Source organism: Phocoena phocoena, chromosome 16 (genome assembly GCF_963924675.1).
Source record: "Phocoena phocoena chromosome 16, mPhoPho1.1, whole genome shotgun sequence".
NCBI lineage: Eukaryota > Metazoa > Chordata > Mammalia > Artiodactyla > Phocoenidae > Phocoena > Phocoena phocoena.
Window position 1 is genome coordinate 314,485 of NC_089234.1, and position 20,340 is coordinate 334,824.

General features: G+C 61.3%; 1 protein-coding gene across 1 annotated transcript in view; it reads right to left on the reverse strand.

The window, feature by feature from the left end:
• Positions 1–4,952: 4,952 nt before the first annotated feature.
• Positions 4,953–20,340, reverse strand: part of KNDC1 (kinase non-catalytic C-lobe domain containing 1) — a 56,189-nt gene continuing 40,801 nt past the window's right edge. The window contains exons 19-31 of the mRNA XM_065894739.1: positions 15,101–15,194; positions 14,934–15,031; positions 14,530–14,750; positions 12,817–12,930; positions 12,020–12,167; positions 11,767–11,946; positions 11,040–11,246; positions 10,560–10,642; positions 10,194–10,344; positions 7,260–7,382; positions 7,116–7,175; positions 6,223–6,380; positions 4,953–5,184 (exon numbers count right to left, since the gene is read on the reverse strand). Of these exons, the coding sequence (XP_065750811.1) occupies positions 4,953–5,184; positions 6,223–6,380; positions 7,116–7,175; positions 7,260–7,382; positions 10,194–10,344; positions 10,560–10,642; positions 11,040–11,246; positions 11,767–11,946; positions 12,020–12,167; positions 12,817–12,930; positions 14,530–14,750; positions 14,934–15,031; positions 15,101–15,194 (1,869 nt within the window). The remainder of the gene's footprint in view (positions 5,185–6,222; positions 6,381–7,115; positions 7,176–7,259; positions 7,383–10,193; positions 10,345–10,559; positions 10,643–11,039; positions 11,247–11,766; positions 11,947–12,019; positions 12,168–12,816; positions 12,931–14,529; positions 14,751–14,933; positions 15,032–15,100; positions 15,195–20,340) is intronic.

Here is a 20,340-nt window from a genome sequence, read left to right on the forward strand (position 1 = left end):
CGCCCCGCCCCGCCCCGCCTCTGCGCGCGCTAAGTTCAACTTGCCTGCTCCGGCGCCTGGGTCTCCCGGCCAGTCTTTGGGCCTCTAGGCCCTGAGCGCCTGGAGCAAACTTCTGCCCCCGCCCGCCCAGCGGTGAAGAACCTTCCCAACCGCCGTTTGTACTTCTTAACCTTCTCAGTTGAGGTACAAACAAATATGGCTACGTGCATTGGGTGCGCAATGTTTGATTCGTCATTACGCATGTGCCATGACCTTTCACCACTGCGCAGATGAAGCCATGGAACCTTCCAGTTCCAGAGGCTCCCTCGCGCCTTCTCCTTTTTCCTCTGGTGCAGCCTAGATGTTGTTTGTAACCGTAATTGTGTTCTGGGTCTGCGCCCCGCCCCTCTTCCTCGTGTGCTCTTAGTCTGTGCAGGAGGTAGAGTTCATCGCTGCCTGCTGACAGCTTTCTGCTGGATCTGATAAAGAGCCAGGCCAGTGGTCAGACGTAGTGTCATAATTCACACGCACACTTCACAGAAAGAAACTTCTTTATTCTGATAAAGAATGGCTACAGTTAACATTGTGGTTGATACAGAGTATTGAGCCTCTACCCCCCTGAGAGATTAGGAATGAGACAAGCGTGCCCAACGTTACGGCTTCTGCTCAACCTTATTCTGTAAGTCCTAGCCAGAGCAATAAGACAAGAAAAAGGAGTAGGAAGTATAGAGGTAGCAAAGGAGGAAGGAAAGCAGCCGCCACTTGCAAGTGAGATGTTTGTATATGTGGAAAGTACAAAACCTACAAGCACATTATTAGAATTAATAAATGAGCTTAGCAAGGTCGTTGAATACAAAAATAAGCAAAAGTCAATTGTATTTCTGTATACTGGCTACAGTAGTTTTGTAAAGCTCCTTAGTTGGGATAATTCTGTGTCCGAGTGGCACAGACAGCACAGAGTCCCTAACATCTTACTTGTCCGTGGAACTTTGGCAGAGCTAAGAAGTTAGCGTTGACGAAACCGCAGACTTACTGGGTTGTGCCCGGTTTCCTGCTGATGCCCCTTTTCTGTCCCAGGATCCCATCCCTGCACTGAGCTGCATTTAGTCATCCTGTCCCTTCAGTCCCCCCTGGGCCGTGGCTGTTTCTAAGTCTTGTTTTCCACGTCCTTGACAGTTTGAGGAGACGGGTCAGGTGTTTTGTGGTGTGTCCCTCAATTTGGGTTTGTCTGCTGTCTTCTCATGATTAGAGTGGGGTTCTGGGTTCTGGGACGAGACCCAAGAGGATGCGTGACGTCAGCAGACTTGGGGCCATGATGCTGAGCCCCATCTCCGGTTAAGGTGGTGCCTGCCTCTCCCCACTGTCAGGTCACCCTCTTCCTGTCCTGCCCTGCAGTGGGGGCTGGTCACCAGGTCCCCTGCCGCCCACACTCGAGGGGGTGACAAACCACACCTCCACACTTTGGATTTCTCCCAGTTCCTCCCGTTGATTTATTCATTCAGTGGTCCGTTTACTCCAGTGTGGACTCACGGACGTTTGTCCTGTTCCTGGGTCACTGCCCATCACTGTCGTACGTGGGGGCTCAGACAGCCCAGCTCTGGCTGTGGGGAGTCTTCACAGCTCTTTCCCTTTTGTCCCGTGTCCTTTTGATGTGATCTACCCTCCCACCCCCAAGCCCCGCTTGTAGCACTTCCGAGCTCCTGGCTCATCTGGTACTTTCCCCACTCAAGCCCTGGAGTCAGCCATTTCCTTTTCTCCGAGGCTTGAATGGCATCTGGAAACCAAGATTTGGGCACCGTATGCAGCTGCTGCTATTGGGGCGTCACTGCTTCTGGGCCCGTGGCTCTGGGGGCAGTTTTGCTCCCCAGGGGACATTTGGCGATGTCTGGACAGTTGTTGGTTGTCACAGCTGGGGGCAGGGGGCGGTGCTGCTGGCATCTAGAGGGTAGAGATCAGAGATGCCACGAAACATCCTACAGGCTCAAGACAGCCCCATCGCAGAGAGCCATCCCCCGACACGTCAGCGAAGCTGTGACAGATTCTGCGGTGGCAGCTGGGAAGTGGATCGCACACAACCTGTATCTCGGGTCCCTGACCGCCTCGCACCGTGGGCTCCGTGAGATCCTTTCTTGGATGGTAGGAGGCCTGGTGCCCTCGTCTCCGTCTACTCGCGTCCCACCCCACAGCGAGCGCAGAGGAGCCTCGGAGGGCTGGCCTGGTACCTGATAAGCGGCTCCCCACCGGGGTGCGGTCCTCTCTGCAGTGCTTTTGTCTTCAGCTCAGTCTCCCTTCAGAGCAGCCTTTCCCATGGTCACTGAGGTCCACCCCCTGGGGAGCGGGAGAGGCAGTGAGGAGATGCGGCTGCAGGGGAGTGGCAGCTCAAGCCGTCCTTGCAGCGGGTGTCAGACAGCAGGCGGAAGGACACAAGCCGCAGGGAGGGGTGTGGCCGGCGCTCAGCCAGCCCCTCGGCCACTCACCCCAGCACCACCGGCCTCCGAGCCCGTGTCCCAGGCGATGGCCCGGCTGCCGGGGCGCTACTGGCCTTCTCCGGGTGGTGGGTGCTGGTGCCGGCCCGGGGGCTGCCTCGGGCTTGATCGCAGCCTGCTGGGCGCGGGGGAGTGGCACCCCGTTTGTGGCGGGGGCTTCCCCAGAGCCTGGGTACACAGGGCTGGGCTCCGTTTAGCGTAGGAGGGGCTGCATGGGGTTGGGGGTTGCTGGCTGGGGTGCTGGCTGGCAGTTCTCAGAAAAACGTGTTGATGTGATAAGAGCCGATGTAGCGAAGGGAGAGCCGGTCTTCCTGGTGCTTTAGTCGTGTCTCGGGAGGAAGAAGGACCAGGGTCTAGTGGTTCTAAGGTGGCTGAGGACCCCCCGCCCCGGCCCAGACTCCAGAGCCACATGACCACGGCAGCTCCTGTCCACAGTGACACGACCCCAGCATCTCCCCGTCTTTGTTGGTGTCCACCAACCCTCAGCTCTTCCACTGGGACCCTTCGGTGGTGACCAAGCCCTGGGAACGCCCCAGCCTGCCCCCAGTGAGGGTGAGCTTGCTGCTTGGCCTGTGGGCTGCGGACGAGGCCTGGGTGGCCGGACGCCAGGATGGGCAGGGCTTGTGGCAGACAGGCGCGGGCCGTGGTGCCCAGAGGCCTCGGCAGGTCAGCGACTGTGGGAGGTTGGCTGTCTCCTCCTCCAGCGGCAGGTACGTCCCGGGCAGCGGGATGTCTGCCTGCTCACGGGCCCCGGGTGGTGGGGTTTGGCCCTCTGCGCACCATCGGAGGACATCGCGGTGGCATGAGCCTCCTCGGTCCCTCGTCCCCTCCCGCCTTCACGAGCAGCCCTGAAGACGTCTTCGCCTGGCTCGAAGAAGCCACGCTGACCCACGAAGCAGGTAAACACCAGGAACCCGCGAAGGCCGTCTTGGTAGAAACGACTTTATTTAGAAACGTAAACCGCGCGTGAGGGCGACATGCAGACAGTCGTGCTGGAGCCGAAGCCTGGCCGCTCCCCCAGATAAACCGTTACAGTTGGAATGTTTATTTGCATTGGATGCTAACTTCGTTTCAGGCTTTGTGGCGCTTTGTTGAATTCAAATCCTGAAAACGTAGGAGTTGATCTGCAGAACCGAATTCTCATATAAAAGCCACGTTTGCAGGGCCAGGAGTGCCTCTCACGAAAGCGGGACGTAGATGTTGCAAATGAATATATGTGGGAAAACACACCTTGACAACAGTGTTTTATCACAGGTAGAGATTTTCCTAGAAATACCGTGAGCTGGCTGCGCTAAAGAATCACTAATTCTAAAACTTAAAAGAACAGTCTTGGGTCTTGCAGCGATTTGCAACGTAAAAACGTTGGTGCCTGGGATGGTGCCAGGGCTCTGGCCTCCCTGCTGTGGAGGTGTGACGTGCTGTCCTGGTCCCATGCCCCTGGCCGAGCGCAGTTTGGAAACAGCCCTGGGGAAGAGCTTGGTACCACCGAGGCAGCAGACTTCATTTCCTCGTCAGAAAGCGCTGGTGACGGCCAGCCTCGGGAGCTAGGCGTGGGTGTGTGCATCACATGCATGGCTGCTGAAGAAGGGGGGGACCCGGCCATGGCTCTACAGCCCCCAGGCCCCCAGGTAGGGCAGAGGGAAGCTCTCAGGGCCCCTGAGGCTGTGTCTCTGCTTTGGAGCGGCTGTCTGAGTCCTGCATGCTTTGGAAGCAGAGCCTCAGCCCAGGTGTACCTGCCCCACCAGGAAGTGCTCTCGGTGGTGGGGCGGTGGGCACAGGGGCCACGGGGCACTTGGGAGCTGCCAGTGTGGAGCCATGAGGCACTCTCTGGCAGCAGGAGGCCGGGCTGGGACGGAGGCAAGGCCGGGCCTCTTGGCAGGAAGGGCTGCGAGGCTCTGGCACCCGCACCTGGGCCTGGGTGAGCAGCCAGGGGTTGGGGCTGGAGGAGGGGGAGGTCCGGCAGGGAGGAAGCCCAGGGTGGCGCTTGGGACCCCGGGGAGCCTCAGGGGCCCCAAGAGAAGGTTTCAGAACCCCCCCTGGAATCTGTGGTTGGCAGGGGGGTCAGAGGTCAGTCTTGGCCCTTCGTTGTTGGGCAGACATACACCAGACTCGTGGGAACACTGCTCAGTGGGCGCCTGGGTTTAAAGCCTGAGCTGGGTGCTGGGGTGCGGGGTTTCTGGGGCTGAATGGCCAGAGAATTGGGTGAAGCTCTTTATCTTTGAGAAATATCAATGGGTACTCGGCTCCTGGGGAGCTTACTTATCCTATTTTGGTTTAAATTTTAAATCTTTAAATTTAAAATTCCCTTAGAAACCCCCCTCAGCCTCTCCTGGCGCCATCTCTCGGGTCTGGGTCTGAGCCCGTGCTCCCGCCCCGGTGCCCCTCCTGGGCCGTGGGGGTCCCTCCCTGTCCGACACAGCAGGCACGGCCCCTCCCACCCCAGGTTTGTCCTCGGTGTGGACTGTACACCCAGCCCGCTGTCCTGCGCTATTGGAACGTGGCTTTCATTCTCCGCAGCTTGTCCTGAATCTTCTTGGAGTGCTTTTCGCTGGCCACCTGGTGGTCGCCAGGCCTGCTGTCCTCGGCCAGAATGGAGATGTCCGCCCCGCTGAATCGGGCGATTCTCTGCCTGAGGTGGGACTGCAGCTTGGGGTCGGGGGCGAACGTGTAGGGGTTCTCCTGGAACGCGTGGACCTGGCTCGCCACCTTGGCGATGTTCCTTTGTTGGGGGAAGAAACGAAACGTGAGTTTGCACAAGTCACGGGGGCAGCGTCTGCAGCCGGTGGGTTCCCAGCCTGCTGTCAGGCACTGTCCCAACCAGGCCGCATCAAAGTCCAGACTCAGAGGAACCAGTCCGCCCTGGACCCTGAGGAGGCCTGACCGGTCTCCACCTGACTGCCGTGTGGATGATGAAGTGGGGGGAGAGGATAGAGTGGGGTGAGAGGTCGTGGGGGGAGGGTCTCCCTGGAGACAGGGTGGCACTGTCCTGAAGGGCAGTGCGGGCCTGGGGCGCTGCGGGGGGACGTGGGCCTGGAGCGGCCGGTCCCAGGGTGGGCTTCCGAGGCCAAAAGGAGCCACGATCGCCTTTGGCTGGGAGTGTCTGAGTCCCTGGCAGGGTCGTGGTGGTGGTCGCCACCAACAGCCCCCCAGTCTGCTCCTCCCAGGTGGGTCCGCAGGTGTGCCGGGCAGTTGAACGGTGGGGACTGACTATGAATCCTCCGGACAGCTCTACGGAGGGGCCCCAAGGGGGACAGCAGAGGCAGGGAGAGAGGGCAGATGTGGCTCGGGGGGTCAGGGAGGGTGGTCGCACAGAGGTGGCGTTCTGGGGGCACCTGGATCTCCCAGTAGGAAGGGAGGTCACGGCAACCTTGGGGCCGCGTTTGGGGCCGTGGACACTGGACTGTGTGAATCGTTTACCCCTTGTCTGTGGAGAAGGAGGTGGCTGGAGGTCACCCAGGGGAGAGGGTGTGGAGGCCTGGGCTGGGGTGAGGGCTGCGTGAGGGGCAAGGCGGCCCAGGTCTCAGAGGAACAGGAGAGATGGGGGCGGCCCCTCACCTGGCTTGCTCACCTGTGGGCCCCTCACCTGGTTCGTTTCACCTGTGGGCCCCCTCACTTGGCTTGCTCACCTTTGGGCCCCTTACCTGGCTTGTTCTAGCTGTTGGGTCCCCCACCTGGCTTGTTGCAACTGTGGGCCCTTCACCTGGCTTATTCACCTGTGGATCCCTCACCTGGTTTGTTTTACCTGGGGGCCCCTCACCTGAGCTTGCTCCACCTGTGGGCCCCGTTGGTCATGGTGAAGCCCCCTGTCTCCAGCTGCTGGATGTGCATGGCCAGGAGGTGGGCTGAGGGCAGGGTGGGCTGAGCCCTGAAGCGCCGTCCTTCCATCAGACACAGGCTGTCGCTCTTCAGAAAGACCTGGGGCCCAGCCAGGGGCGTGGGCGGGGGGTGGGGGGGACGGACAGGTGAGAGGTCAGCCCAGGTGCCCAGCAGGGGCCGGCTCAGCCCGGCCAGTCCCAGCTGGCGCCTGTGTTCCTGCTGCACGGGGGCTACGGCACCCCGAGTTATCAATCAGCCAGTCCGAAGTGTACCTTGGCTCTTGGGCTGGGGAGAGTCCAGGTGTCTAAAGCTTGCGGACACAGAAGGAACACTGACCCCCACCAGAAAGCCGTGCGCTTCCTGCTGCTGGTGGCAAATTCCTCTCCAGAAAAGAGCCAGGTGACCCCACTGCCTAAATTAGACTGGGAGCCTGGCTGGCCGGCCGCAGAGACCCCTGGGTGTGGTGGCAACCGAGGACACACAACAGTCCCCCCACCGGCGCGCGCTGTGTCTGGGGCCGGCTGCAGGCCGCTCCCGCCTCCTCAGTCTGGGAAATGCCCCTCATCCAGAGGGCGTGTCCTCGTTTAGGATCTCATGAGGGGCAGCCAGGAGGCAGGTAGGTCGGCCAAGCTCAGGCAGGGCCTCAGGGCACCTGCACCCCAGGCTGGAATCACGGCCCTGGAGCAACCCTGCCACCTCTGCCCAGGTGAGCGGCTGAGGCCCCAGGGGAGATGATGGGGGGTCTGTGAGGTGGGCGCCACGATGCAGGATCTGCCGGGCGGTCCCCCCATCCCCCGGGACGTGAGCTGCCCAGGAGCTCACGCAAAGGGGTACCTCCACGGCTTTCAGCTCCTCCATGACCTCTGCTATCTTTGCGGGTAGAATTCTCCAGGCCTAAAATAAAAGCACAGGTGAAACTCCTACAGCCCTGTCTGTGCCCACTGCGTGGCTGCAGCTGGGCCCCCCCGGGTGACTCACAGGGGACTGTCGCACGGCCGGGTGCTCCAGGCCGCCCAGGATCTGCATGGCTGTTGCGAAGTTCCTCTGCTCGTAGCAAGACTTCGCGATCAGCAGAAATTTGGAGAGCAGGTTCACCTGCAGCTGAAACCAGAGAACAAGACGCTCAGCGTCCTCCATCTCAGACGAGGGACCGGGGCACAGGGGCCAGCGTCGGTGCAGGGCGGTGCGCCCACCTCCGTGCAGGGGAGGGCGTCGGGGGCCCAGAAAACCAAGGCACAAAGGTGTGCAAAGTCCATCTCACTTCTCTCCCGGGACACATCTCTGCTCAGGACAAATCGGGGGAGCGGGAAGGGCACCCCCGCTCGGGGAGATGGAGCCGAGGCGTCCAGAGGCAAAGGGGGAGCCGATTTCAGCTTGTCGTCCGCCCAGCCGAGTCCACGGCGGGACGGGATTGCAGCGCCTCGGGGGCCGCTGGTCGGCAGGGCAGATTCACCGGATTTGATGGGAACACCCCACAGCAGCCCCTGTTACCCCAGTGGGATTCTCCTCTCCAAGCAGACCTGAGGGGCCTGGCTCACGGCCCCACAGTGTGTGGATTTTACACAGTCCCAGCAACTTCCAGAAGGTTCTGGAGAATTCAGCTGACCCCTCATTTCAGAGCTGCCTCACCCTGTGGACTGTCGCCACGGCCAGGGACATCCTTCAGGTGGGAACATCGCCTGCGGGTCCCAACCAGACACCCTTCTCCTGGGCTGGACCCTTGTCTGTTGCCTCCCAGCTGTCTGGCTCGAGTGCCTCTTAAAGGATCTTGAAAAACATCTGCCCACTCCTGTTTCTTACGTTGACACCTCATCATCTTCTTCACAGGTTCAGATGGATGCGAAGTAGGCGATTTCCAGCCCGTCCAGGCAGAGCTGTCCGCTCACTGCTGAGCCTCGTACCGGTCAGGTCAGGTCACACAGTGGGTCTGCTCTTGTGACCGGCGTCCCGCCCTCCAGGCTCAGCCGTCGTGGCCTGTGTCCCCATCTGGTTCCCTCATAGGGCTGCGTATTTTCACGGGGGGTGACGCACCACGTTGCTCATCCGTTCGTGCGTCGACGGACGTGAGGTTGCTCCCTTCCCTTGGCTGTCGTGTTCCGTCACTTTTACACCTGTCTGATGAAGCCAGGTCCCACCATTATTCATCCACAAAAAGGGAAGCTTTTCTTGAAGGTGAGAAACTTTGTTTCCTTTTCTCCTTGACCTTGTGTTTCCATTGTCTCGCCCCGTCCCCCGCCCCCCCGGGATGTGATCTGGAAGGAATGCACTGTTACCACTGAGGGCTTTTACTAGTCTTCCGTTACATTCTCCGGCTCAAAATTTGAGTTTTGACAAATTTTTCTGAGAGCAGAGTTTACGAATGTAGAAGTCAGTCTCCGGGTTGTGCCGACAGCACAGTGAGGGACGCCCAATATGTGGAACAGCATGTCAGAACTTGATCAGCGTGTTTGCCGAAAGTGCCCACGTGGCTCCCTGAGGACTCCGGGCACTTTCTCCCCTCGGTCCCTGTGCTGTCCTGTCCCTGCTGAGGCAGAACTGCCCCGTGAACAGTCCTCCCTCCAACCTCTGCTCACAGGGACAGGGGAGCCGTTCACGCAATGGGGAGAGTTTGGTCACTGCAACAGTGGTTCCTTCCCGCCAGGCGCTGACCCCGGGTGCATCCCAGGTGGGTCTGAAGACCGTTCCGTCCTGCGGCCTGGGGACGCTCGCGCCCCTTTGTGGTGACCTGTGGATGGGGCAGCTGCAGAGGCTCTGGGGTGAGGACTCCCTGGTAGCCGAGGTCCCCTAGGAAGCCCGAGCACCCAGGCCTCGTGTGATGCCCCTGATCGGAAGCTGCACTTTGATGTCTCTCATGATAACATCGTGGATTGGAACAAACCGGGTGGGGGAGGGGGCCAGGCCACATCCTGGCAGAAGTGAGGACGGGTCAGTCTGTCAGCTGCTAAACCCTTAAAGAAAATTCTCCCGAAAAGGGGAAAGAGTAGAAAACTCGGCATTTGTTCATGGGCCTTGGGGTTGCCCCTAGGGGCTCGGGGGACACAGAGAAAACTAGAAAAGGAAAGACACAGCGCAGAGGCTCCTACTGCCGGAACGGGCACGTCCGGGCTTCACCATCTCTCGGGGAGTGGAGTTGGTGGCCACGGTGGGCTCTGGGGCAGCTCCTGGGACAGAACAGGGTCCCCCACCCCGAGCTCCCCCTTCGTGCTCAGCCCACTCCAGCAGCTCATGCCCGGGGAGCTGATGCTTTGGGCCTGGGAGGTGGTGGGTGTGCACCCGCGGGAAGGGGCCGTGTGACATAGCAGGAGCCCTGTGGTCCCCACCGGTTCTTCCACATGGTCACGTCCTACAGGACCCTGTGACCCCCGCCTGCGTCTGGCCTCCGGCGGAAGGACGTCCGAGGCCTTGGCAGCAGTGTGCTTGCTGGGCGCACTCTGGGGCACTAGGCCCACCCGCTGCCCCTCCTGCCTGGGTGGGACCTGAGGGAGGTGCTGGCCCTGAAGCAGGTGGGTCGGTCCAGGCCGAGGCCTGTGGGACCCAGAGGAGCCTCACCTTGATGGGACCACTGAGCAGTGTTTCATTTGTTCCACAAACTGGCCGAGGACACACATGCACCCGTGCTGTTGTGACAGTGGCCATGAGAGCTCAGGCCAGCCGGCCAGTTCCCAGCCCTGGGTCGCGACCGAGGCAGGAGGAGTGTGGGAGCACGCGGGGGCTGCGTTAGTGTGTGTGTGACGCCACGTCCAGCTGTGAGCGGCGGTGTGCCTGCGTGAGGTCTGCGTGTCCGCGCCGCGGGGACAGGCCTGGGTGGGCCTGGAGCCCCCGTGCACCCCCAGTGGAGGGGGTCTCCCAGGGAGGTGCCCTTGCTGCCAGCAGCCCCGACTCTGTGCTGGGGCCAGAGCTGAGGGCACCGACCTTGGAGGTGTGGCTGGTCACGATTTCGGCGGCCACCCAGGTGCTGACGTCGTCTGCGCTTCTCAGAAGCTGTAACAGGTACGTGTCCTGGACGTAGTTGGGCAGAAATAAGCTGCAGGTTTCGGCCGACAGAGACCCAGAGGAGCTGGCTCTGCAAGAGACGCAGGCGCAGGTCCCAGCCAGGCCCCGGCGTGGCGCCCGGCCCAGGAGGCTGGCGGGACGGGCCCTGCGAGGCGGGGGTCCAGCCGAGCACCGCAGGCATTGCCCTTGCGCTGGGCGTGTCCAGGAGACGCTTGGGTGAGGCCCCAAGACCCTCCGGCCAGCCCTGCATCCCAGGCTTCTCTGACAGCCACGCCGGACACTCACTTGGGGACGGCCACACTTTTGTCCGTGACGCCCAGGGCCCGAGAGTTTAAGAAGTGGACGGGGTGGCACTTGTGAAACAACTCCTGCCAGGGACAAGGACGCAAAGGTCAGGCAGCGCCGGGGCCCGAGGGGGGACGGGGGGCACCTGGAGTCACAGGGCTGGGCCCCCGGGGACTCTGCACGGCCACCCAGACAACAGTGGCGGGAGCGGGGGGGAGGGGTCGCTGGGTTCCTGCCAAGTGATGGGGACCCAGGATGCCTGGGGGCCTGGGAAGGGGCAGCTGGGGGCTGGGCACCCAGTTCCAGGAGGGAGGGCCTGGCACATGTGGCTCTCCGCCCGGCCCGCAGCCAGCACGCGGGGTGTGTGTGTGTGTGCGCCCTGTGGGACCTCGTGGGGCCTGTGCACCTGGCGCTCTCTTGCTGAGGGCCTTCAGCGCCCACCCCCTTACCCGCTGCCGCAGCGTCAGCCCCCGCCCTCACCTGCTGCAACAGCGTCAGCTGGCTGAAGAGCTGGTGGGTGCTGTACTCGGTCAGGAAGTAGGGCCCCTTCTCGCTGGCCCTGGCATAGGGGCCATAGAAGTCCTCGAAGAAGCAGGGCTTGGGCAGGGCGGATGCGATGCTGTACTGGCGCTCCTTGTGGTGGGGCAGCGCCAGCCCGTTGCCCCGGGACAGCCGCCAGGGGAAGCTCTGCAGGGCAGGAAGACCAAGCCCCAGAGGGTCCCCTCCAGGTTAGGGCAGGGTGGGGGGATGGGGGGGTGGGCCCAGGCCCAGGACCTCGCAGCCTGGCTCAGCTAGAGCCACATGGCAAATCCCTCCCGCCCGCAGCCGTGCTGGGTCGAGGATGCCTGTCCTGGTCATTTCATGGATGGGGCTGTCCGCACGCATCCCTCAACCCTGCTCCTGTACCAGGCCATGTCCCGGCCCCGCCTTGGCCCCAGAGTCAGGGAGGCGGGGTGCTCTGAGCCCCTGGCTGGCCCTCTGCTGTCCTTGTCCAGGGCCAGGGGGCAGGAAGTGCCAGGCCCAGAGGGCTGGTGCCCAGGACCGGCAACACGGCGGGGGGGGGGGGGGGGGGCGCGTGCACGTTTGTGCACGTGTGCCTGTCCGTGTGTGTGTGTACCAGGGCACGTGTGTGTGTGCTCTTGAGCACAAGAGTGTGTGTGCCTGCGTAGGCGGTGTCCCCACGCCAGCTCTCCGGGAAAGGCCGCACCTTCCGGGAGACGCCGTCCTCTGAGAGCCTCTTCCACAGGGCGTTGAGGGGCCTGGCGGTGTCCTCCGCCTCCTTGGGGTCCTGCAGGTCTGTGCTGCGTGGGGCGCCCTCAGCCCGCCGCTCGGTGCCCACCTCCAGGAGGCTCAACAGGGGCTCTGCGGAGCCGTCCAAGGGCAGGATCTGGGCAGAAGCACACGGGGTCGCCCGCTGCTCCAGAGGGGCGGTGGCCCCGCTCCCCGAGCCGCGCCCTCACCTGGGAGACGAGGTAGTCCTGGAGCCTCCCCAGGAGCCCGGCGTCCCTCCTGAAGTCCACGGCGAAGCAGTCCTCCAGCCAGGCCTGCAGGAGGCAGAAGCTGCGCCTGTAGATCTTGGAGGAGGTGGAGGTGGGATCCTGGTGGGCACTGGGGACAGATGGAGGCCTGAGCCACACAGGTCACCCCGCTCCCGCCTGGCGTCGCACCCAAGCCAGTGGGTGCGTGGGGGTCTGAGTGCTGGGGTCTGAGCGTGGCTCTGTCTTTGTGGCACTTCAGCCCCACCGAGCCCGCCCACCTGGTGCCCGTCCTGGAGCCCCTGCCACCCTCACAGATGGCACCCAGGGGCTGGAAGGCGTCCCGAGAGGCAGGGCGGGAGCCCTGCTCTGCGTGTGGGGAAGCAGGGGACTGGGGTCTCCCGTGAGTCCCTCCCCTCCCAGGGCTCCTGGCCTGGGCTTGTGCGGAGTCTGGGGGTCGAGGACAGGCCAGCTCAGAGGGCCAGAGCGCGTCCAGCACTGCCTACCACCCCTTCCCTTGTTGACCCCATCTGCCGGCTGAGGCCCGCGGGACCCTCCCTGCCCCCCAGCTGCCCTCCCCCAGCCCACGCGCCTGGCGCTCACCATCTTCCCACGTGTCCCAGCCCCCGCCCTCCACCTCCCCTTCCCCAGCCGCCGGCCCCTCCTGACACTCCTGCCCCTTTCCCGCAGCCCATCTGCGCCCCGCTTCCCTTCTCTGCCCTCGCCTGGGCCTTCCCGGGGGCTCTGGCTCTGGCTTCGTCCTCATCAGGGTCGGCGTTTACCTGGACAAGGTGCTGCTGATGCGGTCCAGCAGGAAGTGCAGGAAGTCGTGCGGGCTGCAGAAGTACCGGAAGGTGTACAGGAACTGCTGCACGTAGCCCTCCAGGAAGGCGTCGCTGCGGGGAGGGGGCAGTCAGCCGCCAGGACACGGCCTGGCTCCCCCAGCCCCGCGGTCCTGGGGTGGGTGCACACGGGCACGTGTGCGCGTGAGCCCCTTGCCAGGAGGGAGGCCAGCAGGAGCGCCGCTCAGAAGTAAGGCGGGGGGGAGCAGTGGTCACGTTAGAAATTCCTGGATGTTGCGAGTCTGAGGACTTTGGTAACATCCGTTTTTAAGGCCCTCACTGTGTCTTTTAGAAACGGTTCAGAAAGCTGAGCCAGAGCAGTGGCCCAGCCCCAGCTGGAAATCACTGAGTTTGGAAACAGGCAGCTGAGGGCGGGAGGGTCCTCACCCCTTGGGGAGGGTCCCCCACCTCTGGGTGCACCAGGGAGCCAGGGGAGCGAGAAAGACGTGGGGGTCCAGGGATGAGGGAGCCTCTGCCTGGGACATTGCAGCCTGGCTCAGGCTGGAGACTAGGCAGCCCGGGTTCAGCATCCCGCAGAGGGGACACCCGCGGGGTGTGCAGGGATGAGCCCACGCCCCCCCGGAGATGCTGTGCTCACACAGGACGCGCAGCACGCCCTGTGATACCGGTGCGCACGTGCGCGCTCTCATCTCCTGGAAAGCACAGTGCCTGTGGCGGCGTGTGACATCCCACGTTGCAGAAGAGGCCGGAGTCTGAGGGGCAGCCTGGGGCCCCGCCAGCAGGAGCCCCAGTCAGCCCACCTCGGGGGAATGGGCCGGGGAGCAGGGAGAGTCAGCTGCCCCAGGAGGGTCCCCGCTCCCCACTGGCTGCCAAGAGCCAGCAGTCTGAGGTCACCACAGTCTCCAACCCAAAGACCCCAGGGGCTCCAACATGGTGTCATGAGTCCCTAAAAGTCAACACTGGGGTGAGGCCTCCACCATCGTCTGGGAGGACGTCTGTACCCATCCCTGATGGGGGCCGGGTCCTGGAGGGGGCCGCCCTGTGCCTGACAGCCAGGTGGAGCTGGCAGGACAGACGCAGGGATGGCAGGGTTGGGTGTGGCCCGGGGGCCCTGTGACCCTGGACGGAGGGGCCTGGCCCTTCCCGCGGTAGGTGAGCCCGCACACCTGCATTATTAGGGGATCCCGCGAGCCTAAGCCCCGCTGATGCCCAGAAACGCTGCAGAGAGCTGGCTGGGGCCAACCTCACCACAGCCCCGGGGAGCCCAATGTTAACTATGGGGTGTCTGACTTAGGAAAGTAGATGGGGTCCAGGTGCCCCTGAGGCTCCCGGCTGCGTTCAGATTCAGAAGCCCACCGGGCTGTTAGTCACAGCGGCCGCATTCCTGGGCTCTCCTTCAAAGTGCCCCCTGCACACCTGACCCAGACGCCCAGGTCCACAGATGCGGGTCCAGTAGGGCCCGTGGCTCTGAAGCCACTCAGCCAAGGACCTGGAGGCCAGTGGGAGCCAACACAAGGCGACTTAAAGGGGACTTTCTAGATAAAAAAAGTGCAAACCCGTCTCAGATGAGGGCAGGCAAGAGTTCTCACTTCTTTCACCCCCTGTCCCGCACCGTGGGGCCTATTTGTTTCCCCCCTGCTTTTGTCTCCGAAGGCCTGGGGGGCACAGAGACGCCCTCCCTCCCTGCTGCACCTGGAATAGAGGTAGGCCATGAGCCCCAGCGGTGTGCCAGCCTGCAGGACGCGGGCCTTCCTCTGTCGGCCGCCACGCGGGCGCTTGCTGGCGTTGTAGAAGATGAGGGAAGAAGACTCATCCAGGGGGCTGAAGTCCAGTGTGTCGCAGGGGGCGGCCGCGATGTTCACGATCACGGGCAGGGCGCAGGGCTCCAGGCCCCACCGCTCCGCGTACATGACCTGGGGCGCGAGTCAGCACTGTCGGGTTGACCTGCTGCCAGGTCGCCCCGCCCCTGACCCGGGGGGCGGGGTGGCCTCTCGTGGTGGTGGGGGTATGTTTTCACAGGGACCGATTTCCAAGGTTTTAGCGGGAGGAGCCCTGTGAGCGCCAGGCCTCTGGAGGGAGGGGAGCGGGGGCCTTGCCTGTAGGTACTTCTTGACCAGCCCGAGGAACTGCACCTTGGACCTCATCTCTTCCAGCTGCCCTTTCAGTTTGGACAACATGGTCTTCACCTCGGAGCCTGAGGGCGGGCAGAGTCAGCCCAAAGCGGCCCCCAACCCCGGCCCTGGCCCACGTCCAGCGAGGCTACCTTTGTTCCGCTTCTCCTTCTGTAAGAGCTTCTGGTAGAACTTGAGGGTTTTCCGGAAGTTTCTCTTCTCTATCATGAGCTGCTGCTCCAGCTCCTGGAGAGGAAAGAGCCATGAGCCCCAGGTGCCCACTCCTCGGTAGTTCAGGGGAAGCAGGTTTGCACGCAGGACCCCGAGGCTGGCCGTCGGGCGAGAGAAGGGATATCTGCGTCTGGTCAATGGAACCGGACATCCAGACAGGTTAGCAAATGTCTCAGTAAACTAATTGGGAAGAACCAGATGCGATGGACTCGCTTAAAAAATGAGGCCAAATATGTGAGGCAGTGGTGTCAGCCTCTCCTAACACCCCCAGGTGGCCTGCCCCCACCAGCCGCCCAGGAGGAAAGGTGGGCAGAGCGGGGTGGGGCGCGTCCACTGCCGGTGGGTCCGGGCCACGGAGGGCCTGCCTTCCAGTGAGATATGCAGGCAGCACGCCCACTGTTGGGGGCTGGGGGGCCTAGGTCCAGCCTCCTGTGCTTTCTCTGGCCCTGGAGACTGGCCTCCAGTGGGGTTTTCAGGGCAGGTCCACGCAGCAGGCGGTGGCTGTCCTCACGGGCACAAGTGGTCCTGAGGCCTCTCTGTGGTCCCAGGCACACCCCCTGAGGTCTCCACCCCACGCTTGGCCTCTGCCCCTCAGGACCCCCATTGCGGTGCAGCCCGAGTCTACCCCTGTAGGCCAGGGTGCCTCCCGAGCCCCCCATGCGCTCGGCCACCCTGCTTTGCACATGAGGTTTGGACATGCCCAGCGTCGCAGACCCCACTTGACCCATCAAGACCGTCCCACCCCTGCGCCCACCGTGTAGGCCCCCTTGAGCCCCTGCTGCCCACTTGGTGCTTCTGTCCAGAAACCCAAAGACAGCGGGGGCTTCAGCCAGGCCAGGTCTCCACAAGGGAAGTGAGACCAAGACTTGCAGGCTGCAGGGGAGCCGAGGGCGCCCCAGTTCTGCTTCGTGTGCCCAGCACGATGGGTCCCAGCCCCTTACTGCAGGATCTGCATGTTCTCCTCTCACATGGGGGGAGGGAAGCCCTGGGGGCCGGACTGCCCCCTTCAGGGGTGGGAGAGGAGCCCATGATTCTGGGGCAGGAGTGGGTTCTGGGAAGCCTTGGGGGTCCTTGTGAGCTGGCCCCTGGGTTCTGGTGGGTCTTCTGCTGGGACCTTGAGGAGGACAGGCCACAGAGAGGGGCTGGGCTGGGGGCAGAGGCCAGGGGCTCGCTCAGACCCCTGGGGAGGCCACTTGCTGTTAACACGAGGGTCAAGGTGACCCCCCAGGTCCTGAGTCCGCCGTGCTTGGAGAAGCTCTACCCTGACAGCTGAGCATCTGGGCATTCATTCTGGGGAGTTTGATCACACGCAGTCCAGACAAGGTTCCCGCATCCCCATCGTCCTACAGCGATGGACTTAGCTTTGTCGAGAGCGTCTATTTCTGAACAGTTCTGTGGCACTTTTACTTAAACACCTGAATCCTTTCTGTCTGGTGGTTTCACTGAAAACCGGTGGTTCATGTGGTTGTCCTTGTCCACGTGCTACTGTTTTAACTATGGTCGTAGGCAGCCCCATGGGGCGGGGGGGGGCCTCCAGGCCAGGGCAACTGGGGGGCAGGGGCCGTGCCCTGGGGCTCGGCAGTAGGCGAGGTGGCCCCGTGCCATCACCCTCTGCTGTCCGGCATTGTCTCGACGAGGCCCACGGGTCTGCACGGTACCCCCTCCCCCATGCCTGCTACGTGGTGGCCCTGGCTTCCCGAGGACGGTGGCGGGGACCCCGGCCTGTGTTCCAGGGCACAGCTCAGGTCCAGCCCTTCACACCCGGGCCGCTGCCCAGATGCTGACTTGAGAAAACTCCCCAGCAGGGGCTTGTGGGCATAGCGGGGGCTGCTGTCAGTGCCTCCATCACCTTGGTTTATAAAGCATGAAGTCTGTCAGGGCCACTTCTCTCGTCACTGAACTGCAGACTGACTCTCAGAAAAGGACCATTTTGACTGATTTTAAGGATAAATCTACACGAACCAAGATTCACAGGGCGGTTGGTGTTAGCTGGTGTCACCCTCATGGCCACAGCCCAGCAGGCCCACGGGCAGGCGTGGCCCCCAGGCCGAGGCAGACTGGTAGGTCTAAATGAAATACTCAGAATCAGTTTGGTTTAGGTATTTCCTCCCGGCCTAACCCGACCAAGGGTTGTTCTCATAGAATTAAAAGAGCATCAGTTCACTGGACAAACAAATGAGGACGATCTGAGGCACAGTTTGGGCCCAGCGGCTACTGGACTTAACGTGGCCCTGAGGCGGACAAGTATGAAAAAGTAAACAAATAAAACAAGAGAAGGAAGTTGGAAGACGAGACGTCAGAGACAGAGAGAAAGAGGGAAGAACCAACATCAGTGCCATCCACCTAAACACTGGGAGCAAAGCCTGTGTTAGCTGCAAGGCGAGCCGGGTGCTCAGACTGGCTCCCTTGGCCTGGGGGATGCCCACAGTGCTGGACACGCAAAATCACGGCCAGGGCCATGGCTGCGCTCACACGCACGGCAGTGCCGGGTGGACAGACGCTGCTGTGTGGTCAGCGATGGGAGGAGCCACCCGCTCGCCCTCCAGCTGCCCCGCCCACCCCAGCGCCTGGCCCGTTGTGCGCGCACTCTCTTTTTGGGCAGCAGATGTGAAACATGTCCACTAGCTGTTTTATGCCTTTTGTGTTTTCCTGAGGCCCCTGCTTGAAAGAGACACAGTGGGTCTCAAAGAGAGTGGAACTGTGGCCGGGGTCACCCCACCCACCCGCGAGGCAGGGGAGGGCACAGGGCACTCACCTGCATGCACTCAGGTTCCAGGAGACACGCCTTCCCAGGTGAGCAGGAGAAAGGGAGAAACATGGTCACTGGACACCCTCCGGCGTTTCCCAGCCCACCTCACCCCCTCCAGGTTGTCCCCCACGTGAGCCGCCCGCAGAGTGATGGTGGGACCCAGTGTGGGAGCCTTGTCCCAACCACGGGATCACGAGCAAGTAAGAACAGAAGCTGGCCCAGCAGATCTGGGACCTGAGCTGGTCTCAGCGTCCACCTTCAAGGACGATCGACGTGCACCCGGGGCTCACCTGTGGGCATGTCTCCCTCCAGGGAGCAGCCACCCCAGGATAGCCTGGGATCGAGGACAGGCCCCTCGGCCCTAACCAGGCACCTGCACAGTGGACCCACTGGCACCACCCTCCACGGCCCTGAACACGACACAGGCTGATGATGGTGCCTGTCCACAGGGACGTGATGCTGCCAGCGAGCGTGACCTGTGATGCCAGAGGATGTAACTTTTGATGTCACAGGACATGACCCGTACAGGGACCAGCCCCCCACCCTGCCCAGCACTGTCGAGAGGAGGCTGCGGGCAAGTCTGCGTGGAGCTGCCTCTGAAGGGGCCCCGTCCTCCCTGGGGCTGGTGGCTGCTCCGGGGGTATGTGGGCTCCCAGCCCTGCCACTCGCCAGCCCTGGTCAGCAGGGGTCCCGTCTTGTGGTCCAGCTGAGGTCAGGGCGACACCACAGTGCTTCTGGTGGGACGCTGTGGACACCTGGGCTCGGAGTTGGGGGCGGCACAGGAAGCCCACCAGGGATCGGGGACCCCCAGCGTCCCTTCCCTATTTCGATTCGGCTCCAGTGACGTCTGCAAGTTCGTTTCACCCTCAAGTCCCCAGTGCTCACCCCTCCCTACTTTTTTGTTCCCGACTCATCAAGAATTTTTTTATTTTGAAATTTCTTAATCGTGACACAATACACATGAAAGTTACCATTTGAAGCATCCCTCACGGTGCAGCGTCAGGTGCGTTCACGTCGTGCAGCCATCGCCACCACCGTCTCCGGACGTTTTTCATCTTCCCAGACTGAAGCTCTGTCCCCATTAGGCACCAGCTCCCCAGCCCCTGGTTGACTCTATTCCAGGGACCTCCCGTAAGTGGAATCGTGTAGTACTTGTCCTTTTGAACTGGCTTACTTCCCTTAGAATAATGTCCTTGAGCTCAGCCGCAGCAAGCGCTGGGGTCTCCTGCTTTAAGGCTGGACGGTACCCTTGGTGTGGCTGGACGGCGCGTTTAGTCCATTCTTCCATTCATGCACACGGGGGTGTTAACACCTTTTGGCTGTTGTGAATAGCGCTGCTATGAACACAGGAGCACAAATATCTATTTGAGTCCCTGCTTTCAATTCTTTTGGGTGTATATTCAGACGCTGAACTGCTGGCTTACGTGGGAATTTTATGTTTAAAGTTTTTGAGGCATTGCCACACTGTTTCCCACAGTGGCTGCACTATTTTACATTCCCACCAACGTGCACAGAGATTCTGATTTCTCCAAATCCTCACCGATGGCTGTTGTTTTCTGCTTTTTAAAAAAATCTTTTATTAATAGCCATCCCTTTTTTTTTTTTTTTTTGCGGTACGCGGGCCTCTCACTGTTGTGGCCTCTCCCGTTGCGGAGCACAGGCTCCGGATGCGCAGGCTCAGTGGCCACGGCTCACGGGCCCAGCCGCTCCACGGCATGTGGGATCTTCCCAGACCGGGGCACGAACCCGTGTCCCCTGTATCGGCAGGCGAACTCTCAACCACTGCGCCACCAGGGAAGCCCAACAGCCTTCCTAATGGGTGTAAAGTGGTAGCTCATTGCGGTTCTGATTTGCTTTTCCCTGATGACCAATGGCGTTGAGCATCTTTTCATGTGTTTTTTGGCCATTCGTATATTTTCTTTGTACAAATCTATTCAAGTCCTTCACTTGTGTTTTAATCAAGTTGTTTGTTTTGTTATTGTTGAGTTCATCAGTTCTTCAAATATTCTTGATATTAGCCTCTTACCAGATAGATGGTTTACAAGTATTTTCTTCCATTCCATAGGCTGCCTTTTCACTCTGTTGATGGAGTCCTTTGATGCACAGAAGGCTTTCACTTTGAAGCCAATTTGTGTTTTACTTTTGTTGCCTGTGCTTTTGGCATCATATCCAAGAAAGCATTGCTAAACCCAACGTCATGAAGCTTTCCCTTATGTTTTCTTCTAAGAGTTTTAGAGTTTTAGCTCTCATGTTTGGGTCTTTGGGTTTTTAGTTAATTTTTGTATATGGTGCAAGGTGCAGGTCCTGGTTCGGTGTTTTGCATGGGTTATCCGGCTTTCCCAGCATCATTTATTGAAAAGACTGCCCTTCCTTGTTGAATGGTCACGGCACCCTTATATGTGTGGTAGTTTA